General features: G+C 29.2%; 1 protein-coding gene across 1 annotated transcript in view; it reads right to left on the bottom strand.

The window, feature by feature from the left end:
• Positions 1-24,393, bottom strand: part of LOC136972710 (uncharacterized) — a 300,363-nt gene that overhangs the window by 61,283 nt on the left and 214,687 nt on the right. Inside the window, exons 116-122 of the mRNA XM_067267318.1 lie at positions 23,770-24,003; positions 23,591-23,688; positions 20,076-20,223; positions 17,191-17,268; positions 15,651-15,929; positions 8,096-8,259; positions 1,924-2,022 (exon numbers count right to left, since the gene is read on the bottom strand). Coding sequence (XP_067123419.1) covers positions 1,924-2,022; positions 8,096-8,259; positions 15,651-15,929; positions 17,191-17,268; positions 20,076-20,223; positions 23,591-23,688; positions 23,770-24,003 — 1,100 coding nt within the window. The remainder of the gene's footprint in view (positions 1-1,923; positions 2,023-8,095; positions 8,260-15,650; positions 15,930-17,190; positions 17,269-20,075; positions 20,224-23,590; positions 23,689-23,769; positions 24,004-24,393) is intronic.

The raw sequence follows: 24,393 nt of genomic DNA, 5'->3' as shown, positions 1-24,393 counted from the left end.
ATCAATAACAATATATTAAAATGTTTTGATTATTACTTTATAATCAAATTTAAATTTTAAAACTATAGAAACTATCAACAAAATGCAAGGAATACACATATATCTGTGTGTTTGCTTGTTTGCATGTGTATAACAAATTCATAACACTTAATAATAATATAGTCAAACATCTAAACAACAGCCACTAATGGAAACAGGATCGTGTTTTTTATGTTTCCCAACGGAAACAAAAAAAATGTCTGTTGTTGAGAGATGAGCTGTAAATTGCACAAATCATATAAATTGAGGAAAACATACACTTGTTGGGCTGTAATTTGAAAAACATATATACCTATAAATTCCCACTGTCATCTGTCCATCCATCTTTCTTTAATCTCAAGAATGGAGTTAGATAGATGAAATCTGAGACCAGATATGGAAACCTTAGGAACAGGAGGCTCCAATTAACTATATGTAAACTTCAAATGCAAACTGGAAGTCAAGTTATTTCAATTCAAAATTTTTCTCCTGAAAGCAGTTAATAGATGACTGGCACGACTCCATTGCTAATGGAAAAGTATGATGTACAGGGGGGCAAGACATTACAATACTAATTGAGGTGGAGAGCATGTATTTTAATGCTAGGCTGTAAATAATGGCTCGTTACTTTTAACATTTGTACAAAAAATTCTTGTAATTATCTATAAAATCCTTCTCTAATATGAGGAGAACCCCCAATAAAACACATAAACTGATCTTTTATTATAGGCTACTACCTATGTTATAATACACTGGTGTCCAAAATGAAGATAACAAACACAAATTGTAAAATGCTTGGTATATTGGGATAAAAATTGATACAACAATACTTCATGCTATAAAAGATCAATTAGTCATAAAAAATGAAAACAATATATTAGCATCTGGAGATATGGACATTTTGCCACAAGTATCTAAAGCATGAGGTAGTAGATTCCAGAAAAAAAGAGGCTAATACACAGTGTGACCACCTCTGATAGATATACAGCATCCACAACAAACCATCTTACTTTTTATGATGTTCTGAAAAACTTTGGGGCAAAAAATCCTTCTTCTTCACAAGAGTAGACTTTAGCTCATGGCATGTCCTGGCATGTAACTTTATGATGTCCATTTAAAATGAATGAAAATGTTTATTTTAAGTACATATATTGGACTTTTACAACTGGTTTTGCTGTTTTTTGTGTTCATATCTAAGTACTATTAGTTCTAACAATGTTATTATTATATATTGATAGATCCTATTTTTCCAGTTCGACGAGCTGCAATGGCCTCCCCAGAGTATCCCAGACATGCTTAATCAGGTTTAGGTTCAGAGACCTAGCTAGCCACTATAACCTGCAAATATCCTCATCTTCAAGGAAATCTGTAACTAGCTGAGCTTTATGTGGCCTAGTGGTCCATAAAAATAAACTGGCACCCAATGACACCCTGAAAAAGCTAAAGAATCTCTTCTCTACAGTGATGAATGGTCAAAATGCTTCCCTCAAAGACATACATGAGCATTTCAAAAAGTCTTGTCCCTGCATCTGACATGACATCATATTTCCTGCATCCTGCCCACAATATAACACTGCCTTCATCATAGTAATCATCTTTCCTAATGTTTCCTAATTTAGATAGCAAATAATTTTATGTAGATTTTAAAGATAAAGTACCACTCAAAAAAAAGTGCAATATTAATTATTTCTAAAAGTTTAAACCTTATTTGACTTTATATTTTATTTTTAACATAGTCCCAATATAAAAATATAAAAAATACTTAATTTCTTTGACACATTTGTTCAGAACATTATCATATTAAAAACAATTTTTTTCTTTTAAAATTTTCATTTTTTAATGCTAAATTATGAATGTAATATTTAAATTTAGATCTTTAAAATAGTTATATATGTAAAATCTTACATTTGAACATGTTCCACATGATTTTGCAGAACAAACAGAATGCCCTCCAAGAATGCATTTGCATTGTTGACATTGGCTATTCTCTGAAAGTTCTCCAACCTGAAAATTAGAAATACATAGAAATTTAATTTTAAATTTAGAGTTATTATATTTAAAATGTTCTCCAATTAAAAATATTATTAAAAAAAAGCTGTGTTTAAAGTATTGTCTCATACTTTTTACTGAATGCAAATACTAAGACTAAAAAATGGTAATCTGAGAAAGAATTCACATAACTTCTTTTTTTTTTTTGAAATTTCATAATAATGATGGAAAAGATATATATATATATAAACATTCAATTCAATGCATAACCCAATTTTTTAAATTAAAGCTTGATATAGCCTTAATATAGCCTGATAATCTGGTAGTATGTTTGGTTTTAATGATAAAAAATATATGTATCTAGATACAAATATAGATATAAAATACCTCTCTAATTTAATACCTAGATATAGATATAAAATTATAGAATATAAAAACATCTAGGTAAAAATTCAGTTACTTTAAACTATTTGTAAGATATATTTTCAGGTATTTTCCATCTATTTTCCTCATAGGTTGGACTACAATCGCCAATATCATTTTCAAAATCATTAGTTTAATTAAGTTAATTTTGTTAGTTAAATTACCACTTAACAGTATTAATTCAATCTTATGGAGGTCACGGCCACTCTTGCATACAGACTGTTAATAATATTTTAAATATTGTTGTTTCAAAGTTACATAGAATCTGGCAACTTTGAGTAGCAATTAATAGACTAGCAACTTTAATTAGCATTGCTTCATCAGTTCTTCATTCTTAGGTAAAATTATATTTTTTCAACACTATCTTAAATTATATCTGACAGATACTGCAATCTATTAGAGAATATTGTTACTTTTTTTAAGATGTTTTTTGTTTGAAAATGGAGAATTTTGCATATCCATTGACAATAAGAATAATGCTAAAAAATTGCAGCAGATGCTACTTGAATCAAATGATAAAAACTTGATGACAAAATCTAAAAATGATAAAGTTGAAGAAAATGCAAAATTTTGATATTAACAAGAAATTTCTGATGATAATAAGTCAACATGCTAATGTATTATGTTAGCATATTAATGCATAAACAATCAAGTATTGCAGGTTTTATTTCAATTTATTTTTGTACAATGTTTTTAAAATTAAACTCTGTTTAAAAAATATTTTTTCTCAAGCTTTGAAAAAATGTTATAATTTCGATTAGAAATACAACAAATTTTATTTAATTTACACTTTTGATTACCAATACACATTTTACAGCAATATTTTATTATTGTATCTAACAGATAAACTGCAACCTCAGTCAATAGTTTTGACACTGCAATCTTTCCAGGGTTAACAGAAAAAATTCTATTTTTTATTGATTAATAACACCAATACTCCACAAATTTTCTAAAACTAAATGTTGTATTTATCCATTTCCAATGTAAACAGTCAATGCCTCTTCCAAATGACAGAGACCAGGCAGACAAGGATATCACCAGTATACTTTATTAAAATCCTTGGTTAATGTTACCCTAGGTCACAAAATGGCGGCAGCTGGATTTTTTCCCCATCCTGGCGACCGCGGTGGGGAAAAATTTTTTCCCTAGAGTTGTGATGTCGACTAGTTTTTCCCTAGAGTTGTGATGCCTTGGAGAATTTTTCCCTGTTCGGTTTCATACCTGAGTTCGACGTTGGCGAGTGTCCTGTAACCTCGAAATGGCGACTTTCGTGTGTGTAAATTTGGGATGGTAGAGGGAGCTTTTTCGTGACGTCGTGCGAGAGTAATATCGGCGGGTAATTCGTAGTGGTTTTACGAACGAATATGCAAATGCTTGATCTGTGACGTGAATTCTGTTCATTTCGATTCAATTTTATGCAAATTGCCTACCAGTTGGAAACGCCTGCTGCTGTGTTACAGTTCAGTTGAACAGTCGTATTTCTTTTCATAACGATTTATCGGTTTCGAAATAACTATTAGCGCTTAATATTTGTTATTATTACTTCCTGTATTTGTAAGTATTCCTATTTCTTTTATTGTAATATTTCGCTAAGCGTTAGAAAAACCTATAATTAGAAATTAAGGAAAGGCTTTGTTTTTTTTTTACCTACATCCCAACCTCCCCTCTTTTAGTTTATTACAAATTGTTCGGAAATGAGTGATTTAGTCGATTTGCTTTCCAACGACGAATTTTGGTCGAAATGCACTTGCCGTGATTTTTACAAGTTGATGGAAGGCGAATTTTTGGAGTTAGTTGTACCTCCTCTTATCGATAGCGCATTTAAATTTGCTGCGAAATTAGGAATACAGCCGACCAAGGCCATTTGCATTTATTGTGATTCCCTATGCAAATTATACTACCGGAGTAATAGAGAAAGCTGTTTCCTGCGATGCACGAAGTGCCGTACAATGACTTCAGCCTTCGAAGGTACATTTAAAAGTAAATTTGGTTGCATTTCCTGGGGTAGCATTCTGTCGTTTATATGGAACTATCTTTGTCTGGAATGTACTGCGACGACCTCTGCGATTGCGGCAGGCATATCTAGAAAGGCGGCTGTCGATTGGTCCAATCACATAAGGTTGGTAATGCTTATTGCTTTGAGCAATATGTCATCATTTAAAATCGGAGGGCCAAATAAAACAGCGGAGATTGACGAGACTGTCATATGTAAGAGAAAGTACGAGAGAGGGCGTATATTAAAGAGCAAGAAATGGGTGGTTGGCGGAATCTGCCGGGAAGACAAGAATTGCTTCGTATGTCAGGTTAATGACAGATCAGAAAATACTTTGAATTGGATCGTGTATAAATACGTAAATTCAGGCAGCACTATAATAACGGACGAATGGAAAGGATACATGCATATTGACGACATCGAAGGGGTAGCAGTCGAACATAGGACAGTAAATCATTCGAAAAATTTCGTCGATCCCAAAACAGGAGATCATACTCAGAATATCGAACGCCTCTGGGACTATTTAAAAAACAAGAAACACCTGCCAAAACACTATACTAGTGATCTATCTGACTCATACATGTACTTGTTTATGTATAAGAAATTCTTGAATTGGCCCTCCAGGAAACCAGGCGAGAGATTTCAAATTTTTGCTCAACACTTACGCAACATCTATCCTGGCAGTGGAAAAGTGCCGATTTGGCGCGAGCCCGAAACCGTTCCTTCGGCGCCCGCGGCGATTACGAAGCAGAAAGGAAACAAGAAACAAGAAGAAGGGAAAGATGCCAAAAAGCAGGAAAGTGCTTCCACATCAAAAGAAGGAAAACGCCAATCGACAAATAAAACAGCGGCCGAAGGAAAAAGAACAGGGAAGAAAAGAAATGCACCGAAAGGAAATCTGGAGGTAAGCGAAACCGAGAAAAACTAGGATCGGACAGGAAAGAAACAAAGGAAGAAGTAGCCAACGTTCATCGGAAAGTGAGTAAAAAATTACTTTTTCGCTTTTTTTAATTTGTTATATTTCGGATAAAATCCGCGTATACTGTCGAGCTATTCAAGATGGCGGCCGGTCACGTGGCCATCTTGAATCGAGGGAAAAATTTTTTCCCCGTCGCAGTCTCCAACGTAGGGAAAAAATCCAGCCGCCGCCATTTTGTGACCTAGGGTAACATTAACCAAATCCTTAATGTATATGCATTTCAGTCTTAGTCCCTCTTCAGTACATTCTGCAGATATTTTGTAAAAGAAATACATTTACAAAATATGTGCAGATTGTACTGAAGAGGGGCTAGGCCCAAAATGACAAATTTCTTCTTCTTGTACAACATATATTTTCAGTTCTTGCCAAGAACTTATACTTCATTAAGAGCTTTGAATAATAATAATAATAATTATCTTTTTACTTGTTCTTATATTCCATTTTCAAGATTTCAAAACTGTCTTTCAATTCTTGTACATGTTTATTTTTGTACTATTTGAGAATTCTCATATACATTTTTAAAATTAAATATTCAATATCAAATGATAATACTTACAAGCACTTCTGGCAGCATTGTGTATATGGCATGGCAATTATACTTGGTTTTAGAATTGATAAATTGGGAATGTAATATGGAAAATCAAGTTATTTTCCATTGTTTACTAATGTTTTATACAAACTTACATTTGAATATAAGATGCTCAGATATAAGTTTGACAATTGCTTTAGAAAATTGATTGCTGACTTCAAAACAATCTATAGTTTTGTTCTGAATCAAGTTTTATATTAAAATATTTAGCAGCAATTCAAAAAATTTTGCAGTTTCCCTTGTTTGAAAAATAGAAAAAGTTCTTGGGCTGCAATTTGAAAAAATTGTAGAATATATTCCTATATTCCTATAAATTCCTACTGTAATCTGTCCATTTGTCTTTCCTTAATCCTGACAATGGAGTTAGATAGACAAAATCTGAGACCAGATATGGAAACCTTAGAGGCAGGAGGCCCCAATTAACTATATACAAACTTCTGATGCAAACGACTGGAAGTCACATTATTTTAATTTAAAATTTTACCCTTGAATGCAGTTATAGATAATTGGCATGACTCTATCGCTAAAGGAAAAGTATGATGTACAGGGGCAAGATACTACAACACTAATTTAAGGTGGAGAGCATACATTGTAAATAAAATTAATTAAAAATATGATTAAAAATTGCAGCCCAACATTCTGACTATGCCACAATAAATAATTGCTCGTTCTGTAAAAAAACAGTTTCCCTATAGAAGAAAATAGCGAGGTTGCGGCTGATATTTTCAACGTGGAAATGTGTACGTCGGATGTTCAGTGCCAACTTCCTGTAAGACTAGAAGTTTGACAATGGCATTTGGAACATCAGTGGAATCATGCTTAACATTCCAAATGCCATTGTCAAATTTCTAGGCTTACAGGAAGTTGGTGCTGAACGTCCAACATACATGTTTTTGCATTGAAAACATCAGCCGCATCCTCTCTAATGCTAGTGTTTACTCTCAGTTTATCAAGTGTTATTTGAATTGACTTACGTGCAAAAACATTTTTGGCTACTGCTTTGTTTGATTTTCATTCTACCACAAGGAAGTCTTTTTCCAATAGTGGAATCACAATACAGTTTTGAATTAACTTTTTGCCACAGTCAATTCTTAGGTAACTGTGGCTATGTCTTATACCATGATATATTTTGATTACCTGAAATATTGCTTTCTTATGCTCCTCAATTGTATTTAATTTTATCATAATGGTCTTTAATTTTCAGTTATAACATTTGATGCAGTTTGTTTTGTTTTACTACTGAGATGAATTTTGATTCTATTTTCTATCATGTTTACAGCAAATTGTTGTTTTATATTATGCACATTCAGATTTTTTATCTACTTTTTGAAACTATTTCACATATTCAGTTTTTTAATCCACTTGTCTTTTCAAGTTTCCAAGTATAGTGTGAAGTTTCCAACAAAAAAAAAATTATTATGAAAGTATGTTTGTACTTTCATAATAATTCTTTTTTCTTGGAAACTTCACACTATACAAATCGAAGTATCTAAAAATAATTAAAAAATATAATAATATAACAACAAATTAAATTAAAATAAGCAGCTTTCTCTTTAAACTGATTACTGAATTTATAAATTTATTACAAAATTTGTATTATAACATTAAACCCATTTGATAGTTACAAGCAATAATAATATTTCAGAGGTTATTTTAATGTTTACAAAACTTTTGTTGAATTTCACTAAACTGAGCAATGTTTCTTAATCATTTACAATAATGTTACACTTTGATAATACATATCTTCTTCACATAGTTTTATTTTTTTACTCGAAACTATAAAATAACAAATAAATATTAAACATTAGTGATTGAGTTTGAAAAGCTCTGTCACACAACTAAAACTATCCACTGTCTTTATTCATATATCATGCTTTAGTACAGTACACTTGAACTTAAAAAATTATTAATTTTTTTTATGAATCTTCTAACATTAATGTATTTTTAAAATACTTGTATATAAAGTTTCTAACATTAAAAATCCAAATAGTTTTTAAATTATTTAATATGATTCATAGACCCAAAGAAATAATAACTAAATTTAAAGCCAGAGCCAAGCCTTCAAAATCTAAAGGGTGGCAACCCTATTTTGAATAAAATTTACCTTAAATACTTTATCATGTTGTACACAAACACAATCAACTGGATCCACACAATCAATTCCATTACAAAGAAATCCCGATGGGCAACTCACTGGACAGTTTTTTGCCATGTATTCCGGGAGTTCAGGACATAATGGTGGATGAGATCTCTGTTCATCATTTTTTACTGTAATTAATTAATTTGCAATTTATAAATAATTACAAATAAAAGTTTTTGCTGCATTTGAAATTACATTATTTTAAAAATAAAAATAATAGATAAAATTTAAAATCATATAAAATAAAATTAAAATTTTTTAAAAATTTTGTATTATAACTTTATTTATGTTTCAATATTGAGTATTTTTAATATCATAATTGCTAAATAGTACCTACATAAAAAGAATTTTGGTTCTGTAGAAAAATATACATTTCACAGTATGCAAGCAAAAGATTAATATATATATATAGATTAATCTTAATCATTAATTCACTAAATATATATACATTAGTGAATTAGTGGTTAGATGATTCATTGGAATTGAGAATTGTAAAAATTGGAATTTTCCAGTAACCAAAATTGGAATCGGAATCAAACAAATCTTGTCACAATTTCTGATTCTTAAAATTATTCTTCCACATTTAACAAGAAAATTAATTATTTGCTTCAGTCAAAGATTAAAAATTTTTTAAATTATTAACAATTAAGTATTAGCTGTAATTTTATCCTTTATATACTGTAATTCTGGGCGTAATTAATGTATTGTTTACAGGAATTTAATCTTATATTATTAAAACTTTCATGACAATAAAGCAGAGTATGCAATGCCCCATATAAGGTGATATTGTCACAGAAGACCTCTTTCTTTCATACAGTCAGCACAATGAGACTGAACTTGGTCAATACTAACTATTCCCATTTTATGGGGATACATGATGAAATAGTTCTTTGAGTAAAAGGAAATTCGCTGTAATTTCTTTGAGGATAGTGTTGAAATATTAACTTTATCTGAAATAAGATTACTATTTTGTAGTACACAATATAAACATGTATATCCATATATAAATGAAAAATTTTAATATTTCTTTTGAAAGATTGATTTTGGATTTTCCAATCATTTTCCATTCTTAAACTTGACATTTATTAATTAATGAATGTACCATGCTCATAATGTAAATTATTAATTTTTCTAAACTAAATTTTAGAAAGTATTCAAAAGAATCAGAATCAGGATAAATTTTGGCATTGTTCCATTGCTTATATATATTTAAAATCTTTCATTCTTAGAATATTTCTTCTTTATAATCTACAATCATGCTATTAATAACTGCCGTATTTAAATCGTTACTTTAATTTTGTTAAAAATGTGAATTATAAGCAGAATTATAATTACTTGAAAAGATAATTAAACACCAAACCTGCATTAAAATCAAAGAACTATCTAAATCCAGAAATATACAAAGAAAGATGACTAATTCAAAAATTGAAAACATCTGAATAATTAATATGGATCTCTAATTAACTTGTGCATAACAATTGTATTGTGAATGGTCTGATAAATGACGTTTGTCATCATAAATATTTTAAAAACATTCTGAAGTTCAAACAAATAAATTGAAATTTTACAATCCCCAATTTTACAAACAAGATGAGAGTTTATTCTCTTGTAGTCCTCCTGTTGTATCCACCACTAAAAAAAGATTAACAACATGTTTTACATTAAACTTTGTCTTTTAATAAAAAGAGAATTGTTTGATGGTGTCTTTGGAAATATACAAGGAAACCCCAAAAGTTTGCAGCCTCACATAGTTGTACGCATGCAAACTCAAAAATATGTTGATTCACATTTTCAACTTTCATTTAATTAGTAAGGTAAGTTAATTATAAAATGCATTAATATAAATTGCAGATAATTTAATTTATAAATAATTTAAGCCTCAGTACTTTTATCTTTTAATACCATTTATATTTGTAAACCGAGTGCTGACATATTGAATGCTACAAAAGAGTGAAAATTGCTATTGTGTTACTTCCATAAATTAGTAGAATTTGTTTAATATGTAATAAATTAAATTAATCAAATTTAAAATACTTTTTAAGCCAGTATCTTAAAAAAGTGTGCACACAGATTACTTGAAGCATGAATTATTTGAGCACATATGGTATTTTATGACTACTAACTCTCTTAGATATGATCAATAGTTAATTGATAGAAGTTAATGCAGTCTGCAGTGCAGTATAGAAAGAACTGCTGTAGAGAAAATGAAATTTTATAATCCATTGCAACTGGAGATGAAACTATAATATTACACAGTATTATAATTCTTTGTCAAAAGAAAAAAAAAGTTGACAAAATGAACTAAATGAAGTCTCTAGAAAAGGAAGGGGTTTAACCATTAACTAAAAAGTTGATTACTATCATTTTTTGGGATTGTCAGGATTGATTTTAAAATGAGAAACACGAAGAGCAATTATTAGGTTTCTTTATTACATAAATTGCAATACTTCATCAAAGAAAAAAAATTAGCAAACTAAGTTGGAAGAAGTACTTTGGCTCTTTCCTTTCAACATCAGTGTCAAAGAAGACAATTCTTAATTGTGACTTCAAAGAAATTAGCTATCTTTCCTAGACCACAACATAACCTCAAGTAACTATTGTTTGTTTTGAAAACTGGAATCTAACTCAAGAGGAAAACTTTTCCAATAATGAAAAAGTAAAGTCTTGCTATTTTAGGAAATTTTCATTACAAAAATAATAACTATTTCTACATTGGCATTAACATGTTTTTCAGAGATGTAAACAGTATATTGACATTGACATATAGAGAGACTATTTTAACAAATAGTAAAGGTTATTTTTTAAATTTTTCCTATTAACCTATTTATACCAAAAACTTTTGGAGATTTTTCCTCATAGCATCCCTATACCAGGTTGTTCAATAAGTTTTGTCATTCGATAAAAAAAACACAATTTTATGGTTTGAAATACATTATATTATTCAATATAATTTCCCTGAACTTCAATACACTTGTTCCAGTGATCTTCTAATTTATGGATTCCATCCCTGAAGTGAGAATCCGGAAGACTGTCGAAATACGCTTCCACGGCTGCTATTACCTCTTCGTTCGATGAAAATCGTTTCCCATGCATGAATTTTTAAGATGTGAGAACAGCCAGAAGTCAGAGGGAGCTAAATCTGGCGAATAGGGAGGATGTTGCAACAATTCGTATTTTAATTCGCTGATTTTCGCGATGGTTTTTTGAGCTGTATGAGAGGGTGCGTTATCTTGATGAAAAATGATTTTTTTCTTCTGTAAACCAGGTCTTTTCTCACGAATTTTTACATCCAGCTGGTCCAAAAGATTACAATAATAGTCTGAGTTTATTGTTTTACCAGTTTGGAGATAATCCACGAACAAAATTCCTTTTGCATCCCAAAAAACTGATGCTAACACCTTCTTGGCCGATTTCTGGACCCTAACTCGCTTCGGAGCCGAAGTACCGGGTTCACACCACTCCTTAGCCTCTTGTTTTGATTCAGGATCATGATGGTAGACCCAAGTCTCATCCATAGTAATGAAACGACGCACAAAATCCTTTTTATTTTTTCTAAAATGCTCCAAATGTTGCTGAGAAAGTTGCATTCGAATGTGTTTTTGCTCCATAGTTAGCGAATGCGGCACCCATTGTGCACACAGCTTTCTGTAACCCAAAACATCAGCCAAAATATTGCTCACACTGCCTAATGAGATCCCTAGGGCTTCTACTAAATCTCTCTCAGTTAATCGACGATCTTCCAAAACCATATGCTGTATTTTTGCTACGATTTCTGGTGTTGATGCACTTTTTGGACGTCCTTCACGTGGATCGTCTTCAAGACTTGTACGGCCACGTTTAAATTCAGCAACCCATCTTTCTACTGTTCTAATTGAAGGTGAAGAGTCCTTATACACTTTTACCAATCGTTCATGAATTTGTTTTGGTGCTACACCTTCCAAAAATAAGAATTTTATCACTGCACGATATTCAATTTTTTCCATTGTAAAAAAATACACTGACACGTCAACTTTGAACAGCTGCAAATATAGAAATGAGTTGACAGATCTACATGAAACTTCACACGTGTTTATAAAAAAGTAGTACTATTTTTAGAGTAATAAAACGACAAACCTAATAGCGCCATCTCCTATTGAACGACAAAACTTATTGAACAACCTGGTATATAAATTGTATTGTATACCTTAATTTAAAATCCTTTGTATCAATGGCCAACACTATTTGGTATACAAGTAGTTTTAAATTGCAATTTCAGACAGTTCTATGCTTTTTTGTGTAAACTTCTCTAATAACTGCTAAATAGCAGTTGGATAAAAATAATTCATTCACTTTATTATTTCTTAATATTCGACTCAAAGACATCATTCTGAACGTGTCTGCATCCAGCAATATAAGAGTTCAAATTTCAATAACAATGCTTTAAAGCTTAAAGCATAAAAAAACTTAGTTAAATACTAATGTCATTCTGAAACATTATATTTGACAATAAAATAATCAAAATTTTTAATGTGAAAATAAAAATTAAATGCATCTATAAGAAATTTTAAAATATGATTCCTACTAACGCATGAAAAATTAAATTTTGTAACCTGTTCAAACCTAATGCATTCTCTAAATCAGTATTGAATAAATATTTTCTATAAAGATCATGGCTATTTTTTAGCCAGAACATACCAATATACATACTGACAGATAGCATAAGAAGTATTGGTAGCTAGTACTTAATACAGATAGTTGCCCAATATAAACAATTCTATATATTCAGTTACCATATATGCAAGCTGGCAGTAATTTTCTTAGAAAAAATCATTGATAAAGACCAATTCAAAAACCAAAAAAAAAAATGTTACAAAATACACCATTTTAATCGAAAAATTAACTTATGAATTTAACATTAATAATTAATTTTATTTTAGCTGAATAATTTTTATGTAATGTGAAAATATAAGATAAGTTTAAAAACAGTGATATGATAATTTTATCACTTTAAAAAATACATTAACCAGTTTCTATTGATTTTAAGGGTTTTATGTTTTTACCATCTCAATTTTTTATACATTTTAACTAAAATATTTTTATTTTTACAGATATGCCCTCTTATTATTATTTAACAATATTTTATTACATTTATTTATTTATTTATTTTTTAATTTATTTTAGTTTTACTTGTTCTACTGCACAGTATTAATAATTAGTTATTCCAGTTCTCACTATAATTATTTTTAGGCAATTATTTTTTTGAAAATTTTTGTAAGTTAACTGTATGTTAAATATAAATAATTATTAAATACATTCTGTAATTTCTTATATAGTTATATCAATGTATTGATACATAGTAAAATAAAGACTGAAGAGGGACATAAAACCCAAAATGTATATCCATTGTAAATTATAGAAAATAAATCTACTTTTTCCATCAAAAGGAGTGTTCCTGTATAATTTGTTCTCAACAGCAACTTTATGCTAAGTTTCAAAGAACATATATATACAATAAAAATTTTCAATTTTATTATTTAAGACCTTCATCAAGTAATCCCTCAAAGCTGTATTTTTAGAAATCTTTATTTTGTAGCTTACATTATATATTGGTGAATATTTTAGAATATATTTTAAAAACAGTATTAAAAAAATATATATATATATATAATATTTAAATTTCTGAAAATTTAATATACATAAAAATAAAATATTAGGTAATAAAAAATATTTAAATATATACATTTACTTTACAAAAAGACCCTGCGCAATCCTTATGGGTTTTGGCTTTGAGTGAAATTAGCTGAAATTTTAGACTGATTGATCAAATCTCAGTGGGCACAAAGCTTGAAAATGAATAGTATTTTAGCTACAGTCATTCAAATATGTGGAAGGTGTATATACAAGGTGAAAACAAAAATTTCTCTTTATTTCAATCATTTCAAAAAGTAATAGGAATGATAATTTCACTTAGACAAAAAAAAATGCACTATTACCTTTTAATGCATCATCAAGTATTACGGGGAACCCCAGAATAGTCCATCAAATATGATAGGTAAATGATTCACTTCAAACAAGAGACTACTGATGCATAATACAAATGCAATGTGGGAGTAGTTGAATGTATAGTTAGGTTAGAAATGATATGGTGATTAGGTTAGCACAGCTTTATTTAAAAGTGTTTTGATATTTTTCTATTAAATCAGATCATTTTCATATCCATATCATTGAGACTTTTGATCAATCACTCAAAAACTATAACATACTAAAATTTCAGCCAATTTCACTGAGGGTCAAAAACGTATAAGGATTTGGTTTAGTTTGCTTTATTGAAAAATTCTGAAAATAGAAAAATTCTGGTTACATTATAGAAACTTTGATTTTAAAAATAAGAATGATCATTATTATTTAGTTTTGTTATTTTATAATAAATAATATTTATAAATTTATTACCGTATTAGCCCGAATATAATGCGATATTTTTCCACCATTTATTTTCCGTTAAAAAATCGACTCGCGCTAAATTCGGGGTTTAAGTAATGGAATGTAATATAAACAAGGACATTTTCCTACAGAGATTAAAACACGACTGAACGTCAGACCTAGCTCGACCGACCACTTCAAAACAACCATGTGATATAGTTAGTAGGCCTGCACTTTTGTTTGCATAGCGCTACTATAGTAAGGCTATGTCACCGCTTGTTCGAAGTTCATTAGTCACGTGATTTTTCGACCTCCTTTTAGTCACGTGGGCTCTCACAGACGCCATTTTTAACTTAAAATTGTGAAATTTTTGGCTTTGCTCGAAAAATTATTATTACATCTTTCTTTTCTTTATTTTCTCTACTTTTAAACAATGTAAAATATTTCTATATTGACAAAAATGCTTTATTTGTGTCGAATTTAATGTAATTTGATACGTAAAACGCAAAAAATAAACATATCAAATTTCAACTCGCTGTAATTTATCTCATGTTTCACCAATTGCCATCGGGTTTGTTTGTAAATGGGGAAGAAATATGACTCATTCAAGTTAAGTCAGTAGAAATTTCGTACTACTGCGAGAAAATTTGTCAATAGACCCGCTTTACCCCTAATGCGAAAGTCAATAAACGTTAATTGTTTTATAACCCTATTTTCAAATGCTTTTTTCTGAGTTGTAAATCGACCAATTGACTAAGTTTTTATTTTGTTTTACTCAGAAAAATGTGTTTAAGATTTAACAGATATTTTCTTTACATTTTTACACATGAATTTTATTTTTAATTTTTTATGTGATATAGTCGTGTGTTAGGCTTAACTCGATCATTGACATGAATGTAACCTGTGTTATTAGCTATAAATACCTAAATAAATGCTTATCTGATTGAATTTTACTTTCTTTGAATTCTTTTATGAGTATTATTATTTTTTTCTAAATATCTTTATAAAAATTTTGGAGTCGCGTTAAATTCGGGGTCGCGTTATATTCGGGCTAATACGGTATATACTTATTGAATTTCAAAAGTAAAGAATACACAAATATGAAATTTTATTAACTTACTACAAATCCAACATTTAATTCTAACTTCATAATTATTACAATAATCTTCCTTCTGGTTTCTGTTTAAGCAATAGAGTCCATTGGTGAGATCACAAGATACTTTTTGTCCAATTGTTTTGTAACTCTGATGTGTCACATAATCTCTACATTCAATATCAATTGGATTTTTGCAAATGTTACTTGTAGAAATTATATCTTGAATATTTTCAAAATCACCAACAGATGTTGGAAGATTAGGGTCTGAAAGGCTTAACCATGGACCATAAATTATACATTCATCTAAAAAGTAAACATACAGAAATTTAATATTATTCTGTTAAATCAATTCTTTAAAAAAATTATTTAAAATGTATTTATTTAAAAACAAATAAAAATTTATTAATTTCTAAAAGTATTTGACTTATTTTCTTTTAATTGAATTTTTTTAATATATAATCAATAAAAATTTTTATTAACAAATTTAACAAACCAACCATTTGTAAAACAATTAGATAAAAAAAAAGACTCAAAAAAGTCAAATAACTCAAATTCAAGAACTTATAACATCTCAGAGTATGGAATTTATTAGAAAAATGTCTCCAGAAAACTGTATTTTGATCAAATATTTAAAAAATTATTCACGTATCAAATCCTGATATGAGTTTTCTACAAAAGAAAAATTTATAAAATAACAAGTATTAGTTTTTTCAAATAATAGACTCAGCTATTGTTTTACTTTACTATCATGGAAGTCTCTAAAGGAGTGGCCAAGAAAAAAGTGGATTTTCTATGCACAGCATCCAGCAAGCTTCAGTCCTCTGAAGAATATCATATAGGCAGGAACACTCACCAGACCTTTTACCCTAGGACCTGCTAAAATCACACACTACAACCATACCTATGATCGTAGTACATGATTTCATGGTATGAATTAATAGATGTAACTAGTTTTAAACTGCATATTTTCTCTGTGGTTACTATTTACAGGTGGTTATTATATCCTTTGCACATACTCATTTGATGACCACTATTAATAAATTTTAATATTTATTTTTGAAAATTTTGATTTTCAAAATGAATTATACTTGAATGGCAACTGGTATCTTTCTTTATAATAAGTGCTACTTTTTATACACCAGTATTAAGAAACTAATTAAAAAGTTAATTGAAAGCAAAGTTGAAATATTTATTTAAATGGGAATTTATAATATTTTGTATACTGTAAATTCTAATGTCACTATTATATTTTATTCTAAACATATATTTTTATATGCATGTTTATATATATGTTATTTTTTGATATTTTACATGCATTATTATTTGTTTTTCTGTTGCATTGAAGGAAATCTCTTCCTGGAAGCTGTGTTGCTTTGTGTTATTTTGTAATAATGTATTTTTATTAATTTATTTTACATTTATTTATGTTAATAAGACTTTAAAATGCTATATGCAGTATTCATATTGTTTTTAGAGGGCAAAAAGTAATTACAGGTGGTTGATTCTTTTACTGAAAGAGTATATGTTAACAAAATAAAAATGTTATTAAATATATTATTTTTACTTGAGACACTTGTGACAGAACTTGTTTCTTCAGTTATTGTATAACCAACAGTAGTGGTACTTAATTCAGGTAAAGTATCTGTAAAGGAAAATATATCAAGTATATAAAAAAATTTTAGTAAAATATTCGTTACAAATTATCAATATGTACAAAATTTTGCACCACCTTATAAGGATACAATAAAAAATTTAATTAAAACTGATAATGTTGCAAGAAAACCAAAAACATTTCTTTGATGACTAGGGGAACTTTGTCCCTGACTGAAACACAGCAATAGCTTGAGAACTCACATTAGATCATTAGGAAGAGACTTAAAGTGACTTGCCACTCTACATAAGCAGTAATTCTTACCTTTGTTCTAAAACTTCTTTAATTTACATAATAATCATTGCGCAAGATATAACATGTTAACATATATAAGTTAAAATATATATATGGTAAAAAAATTAGAAAAATAGAAAAAAAAAAAAATTAATGTTAAAAAAAATTTTGCAAGAGCTTCACCATATTTTGAATGTTCGACAGCACACACTCATTTGTTTATGCTTGCTTAATGCAAAATTTTTCCATTGGCTTAACACAAGATTACCTTTGACCCCAATATCTCCCATTCTAAGTTTCTAGGTTAAATTTTAAAATTCGACCACTGTAACAACATGCCATTTTATTGCTTCTATTAACATATAAAATTTCATTCAAACTGGTTAAGACATTACTTCACAAAACATGTTTCAGCAAATTGTCAATTTGAGTCACTGCCAGGAAAGCTTGTTCACTTGGTTCATTGATTTTCAATAAAATTATGTTTAATAGCCTTAAATCAACATTATTCTGATGCATAATTACAAATTATATTCTTATTCTTTAACTGTCTTTAATTTCTATCAATTATACATACAAACTTTTTATTAAAAATTTAAAATATTAATCATTTTAAAATATTTTTATATTTCAATAATTTAAATTCATTTTTTATAAAAATATGAATAAAAGAAGTACAGAATTTAAATATGATATCCATTAAGCACAAATATTTAATTTGAGAAATTTTCTATTCATTTTGCATTAAATTGAGAGTAAAATTAATAAATAACATGTTATTTTCAAAAATGCTGTATCTAATTAATTAGCTTAGTTATCCATTTAGTTAGAATGTAAACATTAGGTAAAACTATATTTAATTCAATTTGAATTCAAAATTATATGATATAAAAAAATTTAAATTTCTTAGCAAAATTGTTTACAAACTAAATTGAAAGACATATTTAAATATAAAAATGAGCAAAACTTGTTCCTTTGACACTAATGACTAAACTATTAATTAAAAATTCAGAGTATCTAAAGAAAAATGTCTATTAAGATACTAGGACATCACATGACTTTGTTGAAGCAGAGCCAGAAGGAAAGAAGTGACCCCTGAACCTGTTAGACACAGAAAAGGCAATTTTATACAGTACCTGACAGACAGACAAAATAAACTTTATTTCTCCCGACACCGCTAGGCACAGTCAGGGTAGAAAGACATGGAGTACAGTGGTGTTACATTCTGAGCAATAGTACCTGACAGATATGGACAGGTGAACTTTGCACTTGCCACCACAAAAATGGCTGTCCTCATACCTGCAAGCCATGAGAGACACAATCCTTGCATTGGCCAGGTACAACAAGACAATCCAAGAACAAAGCAATTGCCATAAATTGTTTTGCTCGTTTTTTGCACATAATACTGTTTTTATTTTTGACCCCTCAGCCTAAAATTCTGTTAGGTGCACTTGCCACATCAGAGAGCATGGATATTGTCACTGTAATACCTTTGTATATCAAAAACATAGTCATGGGCTCCTATTTTTATTTTGCTGGCTCTGTTACAGATAACAGAGGGAAAGTACAGCAATCTGTCAAAAATGACTCCTTCTCAAGATTTTTACATTTTTGGACTTGAAACCTTGAAATGTCGAGAAATGCAAAAAACATTCAGAGTTTTTTTTCTGTATGTATGGATGTTAATGTGTGCGGTATGATTTTGTTTACCCTTCGTGAAGCTTAATAACTACTTTTGAAAATTTATGAAATTTTGCAGGAAGATTTGTGTCTTAGAAAGTGTCATGCTATTAAATTTTGGTAGTTTAAGATCAATGGGTGGTCATGTGTCATATCTCAAGTAGGGTTGACTTAATGACAATTTTACTTGTTATTAACATTTATAATTTTTTTTATAAAACTCATCTCTACTATCAAAATTAAGCTTATTGCCATTTTATAATAATTAAAAATGTAAACAGTTTTTTAATGAAATATTGTAAACAGATAGCGCCACCAGAATTTTAAATGTTGCCAGAAAAGTTAAGTGATTCATTGCTGGATTTTTAACATTTAAATGGACCCACATTGCATTTCTGGATCCTCATCTCAATTAATGAAAAAATGACAAAATTTTATCAAAATTTGTCCGTCAAATTTTGAGAAAAAACTTGATTCTATAAGTCTGTACAAGATATACTAGCAACTGTGAAAGTTCTCAACAACAAAGTCACACAATTTGTGTGGTATCACTTTATTGTGCGTGTTTACGAAACAACTTTATATCTTGAAAACAAAGTCATGGACTATTTTTTATTGCATTTTTGGATTCAGTATAGCTATTAATGGAACATGGCAAAATTTAATCAAAATTTATCAAGTAAATTTTGAGAACAAACACAATTCTGTAAGTCTTAGAAAAAGTTTCACTAATGCTCTACTTCAACAAAAAAATATGCAGCTATGTTCATATTTTGAAAAAAATATTTTCTCCTAATATCAAAAATAATGCAAAAGTCTGATGTTGAGAAGAAGTCAATATCTAACATATATATATAATGATACAAGAAAAATACGATATTTACCATAAGAATGATAACAACCAACAACTTCCAGTCTTAAACTTGGATGGTTATTCCAAGAAATAACATTTAGACGTAAATATCTCCCAACAACAGGTTTATAAAAATCATTATATTTTAAATTGAAGCGGTCAGAATTGCCTTTAAAAATCTGTAAAATAAATTTAATTTAATGTATAATATAAATGATCAGAAAGTAAAATCAAATATGCATTGTTAATGACAAAATATAAAATTAAAAAATAAATAAGATCAAACTGGAGAATAAGAAACAAAATAAACAGAGCACCTTGTAACTCCAGCAGTAAATTTAATAAATCAAAACGTTTTCGATCTAATATCATAGGCCTACCTCAGTGAAGTAAAAAGAAAATGAACAAACTTAAGTATATCGAATGCAACAGAATAATTGAAACGTTAAAAAGTGTTCTGAAGAAAGTGCTCGCATAGAAATTAAAATTAACTAATTAATTAAATATACAAATAAACAAAAATAGTATGAAAGTGATAAAAATAGAAATTAATATAAACAAAAACAAATATAAGTTGACCAAGTCCCAAATTACATTTCATAAATGGACTTCCATGCCATAGTCAAGGTGTCAGCATCCCTACGATTGATACAAAATAGTTTATGATGGGCTTTAAAACTTTCTAACATTTTTAGGAACTTAGTAGTATTAGGGTTACTAGGTCTAATGATTCTGACCTCTTCCCATTTTATCCGTACATCTCATTTGATGGCATAAACTGCTAATGCAGTGATGTTGAGATGCTTTTTAACAGTGTATTTATGTTTTGTAATTCTTTGTGCTAAAGTACATCTGATAGCTCCCACATAGATTAGATTCATGTCAAAATGCTGGTCCTTAATTGGAATCATGTAAACACTGATTTTCATTGATTTTCTGGCTCAAGAAACTGGTTTACAATTTTTTTCTAAACAAACTCAATGATAATCCATATGTCTCCGTCTAAAATTAGAACAAAAGGCTGACACTTCAGTACACTTTTCGGACATATCTATTACCTTCAATGATGGCAGAATCCACACTAATATTTACTACAAACCCACATACCAACCTGTTTTTATACTGTTTTTATTCGCTATCCTTAAAACTCTCAGCATTCAGGTACTTAATATGACAAGCCTACACCCATTGCTCTAATATTGTTGACATACATTGAACTGAATTATATTGAAAGAATTGCCAATTAATGTATTTTCTATGTGAGGTCTGAATCCACCTCACTTGTTTATGCTTTTTTCTTTCCTTTCTTTGCAATCTTAGAAAACAGTTGTAAAATTAATGTATTTATCAAACTAGAGATAGGAGAGATGTGATGGAAAGAGATTAACCCTTTCCATGCGGTTATACGCCTTTAGGCGTATGTCACGTGACTTGCCGTTAATTCATGATGCGGCATACGCCTTTCGGCGTAATTAATCAAAAAATTCGATTATTTTGCGTTATATTTGATTTTCCAGCGATCTTAGCTTTAATTCTCTATTCTGTAGGTCGATTGACTTTGTTTAAGCCAAAAAGTGTTTTGTGACCACCCCTGGGCCATAAATATTTCGGTAAAATAGACCCTCTCCCTGCCAAGTAATTAGAGACATAGTGTAAATAATGACAATAACTTCTTCCCCGCTCTAGCTAGAGAGCTGCGGTTTCTTTTATTTAAAAGAAGACAGATGTATCTAACTAACAAATGTACAAAGTTTAGCGATTTTCTGTAAATTAATTATTTTTTCTTTTGTTCGTAAGCTTCAAATTTTAATATTATTTAAAATTTCTATTAAACTAAAAATTAAGCAATCGTAAACTGTAATATGTTCTTAATCAAACGCAAAAAACAGATTAAACATAACGCAATTTTAAAGCGAAATATTGCAATTTAAAAATCATCCAAAAACTGCAAAAAATGCGCCGCATGACAAATTCCACTCAATTATTTGCTGTAGATCGCCCGCATGGAAAGGGTTAAGCTGGAAAAGTGATCAATTGAAAACATTGAGATTCATAAAACTGGCAATTTTCAGTTTGAATATACAAAAGAAAGACAAAGGAAGCACTTTACATGACAATTAACTAATCATTCCAGATGTCCTGACTTTCAAGAGATGAAACACCTCCCCTGATAGAAGCAGACCATATGGATTATCATTGAGTTTGTTTAGAAAAAAATTGTAAACCAGTTTCTTGAGCCAGAAAATCAATGAAAATCAGTGTTTACATGATTCCAATTAAGGACCAGCATTTTGACATGAATCTAATCTATGTGGGAGCTATCAGATGTACTTTAGCACAAAGAATTACAAAACATAAATACACTGTTAAAAAGCATCTCAACATCACTGCATTAGCAGTTTATGCCATCAAATGAGATGTACGGATAAAATGGGAAGAGGTCAGAATCATTAGACCTAGTAACCCTAATACTACTAAGTTCCTAAAAATGTTAGAAAGTTTTAAAGCCCATCATAAACTATTTTGTATCAATTGTAGGGATGCTGACACCTTGACTATGGCATGGAAGTCCATTTATGAAATGTAATTTGGGACTTGGTCATCTTATATTTGTTTTTGTTTATATTAATTTCTATTTTTATCACTTTCATACTATTTTTGTTTATTTGTATATTTAATTAATTAGTTAATTTTAATTTCTATGCGAGCACTTTCTTCAGAACACTTTTTAACGTTTCAATTATTCTGTTGCATTCGATATACTTAAGTTTGTTCATTTTCTTTTTACTTCACTGAGGTAGGCCTATGATATTAGATCGAAAACGTTTTGATTTATTAAATTTACTGCTGGAGTTACAAGGTGCTCTGTTTATTCTGTAAGATTAAAGTTTCCAATGTAAAAATTAATTGTTATAAAAGTTATGTATTGAAATACTCTTAAATATTATAGTTTATCTCAAATAATATCTCAAACACTCAAAACTTGTGCAGTCTTTTCAAATGCTTTAGTATTTCAAGCTTCATCTCAATACTTACAGCTTTTCTTTTTCAATCACAACTTAGATTCCTGTAATCAAGATGTTTACTCATGTTTGGTATGCTGTATTAAGTAATTTCGTCAAGAAAAGTATAAAAATTCAGTAGAACAGTATGATACAAACTCTTAGAATAACTCATGTAGGTAAATTAGGGCAGAGAGAAAATGAGATGTGTGTTTTGTGTATTCCTATATAGGTAACAACATTAAACTGGATTGTATTTTTCACATACACATATTATTCAGTATTGCAAAGTATAGTCATCTTGTAAAAAACTGGCATGAGCAATCATAATTCTGTATTTTTGGAATTTTATTCCCCCTATTTATCTATTGCATATGAATAAATTTGTAGATTAGAAATATGTTATAATGAAAAAGACTATACTAAAATAAGCATTTGATTGAGCAATGGAAATGAAAAATTTCTTATTTTAATACTAACCAAATACTGTATAGAATTTATTCAAATGCATTAAAATCTTAAATATAATGTAAAATATACATACATATGTATTGTTTAATGATAACACTGGTTTCCAGTTGATTGTATCATTACTTATTAGAATGTTATAAGATTTTACCCACTCGTCAGTTTCATATAAACCTAAATTTTAAAATAAAACTTATCTCAATATTTAGAATATATCAAGACAATTTACTAACTAATTTTAAATTATTACTTTACCTTGGGTTATAATACCAGTTAAAGTAGAAGGTTTAACAAAATCAATTTGTGCATAAGGATGCTCATCTTCCATGCCTGGAACCCAACCACCAGTTTTTCCATCTTCTGCAATGATATTTAGTCGCAAACGTGATGCACCACTGTTTACAACTGCTGATGATACATATATCAAATGATCTGGTAAGAGTTTGTCTCTTAAACCCATTGGTTCTCTGCATGTTGAATAAGGTTCAACTAAAACATAAAACAATTTAAAATTAAACTTCTGTTCATCTATTTATTTTAGAAAAAAATAATTCGTGACATAATTTATATTTTTTACACATGCATTTAAATTAAGTCTCAATTTTATATAAAAAATCATTGCAAAACATTTTATTATCAACAGCTATTATTATTATGTTGGGTTAAGTGAGATATACTCGGTTAACACCGGTGGCTGTGTACTATGCCGGACCAAAGTCAAGGCATAGTAACCAAAACAGAAATTAAAGAAGTGTATCAGTGTGTGTGTCTGTATTCAGGAATTTTCTCACAATATGACATGTATTCAATATAGTGACCTTCTGTAGTGTGATGTATGTGTTTCTATTCAATTGTAATGTGCCCAGGCTTTTGTGTAGC

Source organism: Centruroides vittatus, unplaced genomic scaffold (assembly GCF_030686945.1).
Source record: "Centruroides vittatus isolate TY-2023 unplaced genomic scaffold, ASM3068694v2 contig_301, whole genome shotgun sequence".
Taxonomy (NCBI): Eukaryota; Metazoa; Arthropoda; class Arachnida; order Scorpiones; family Buthidae; genus Centruroides; species Centruroides vittatus.
Note: the sequence above shows the minus strand (reverse complement) of the source record. Positions and strands in the feature narration are given on the sequence as shown.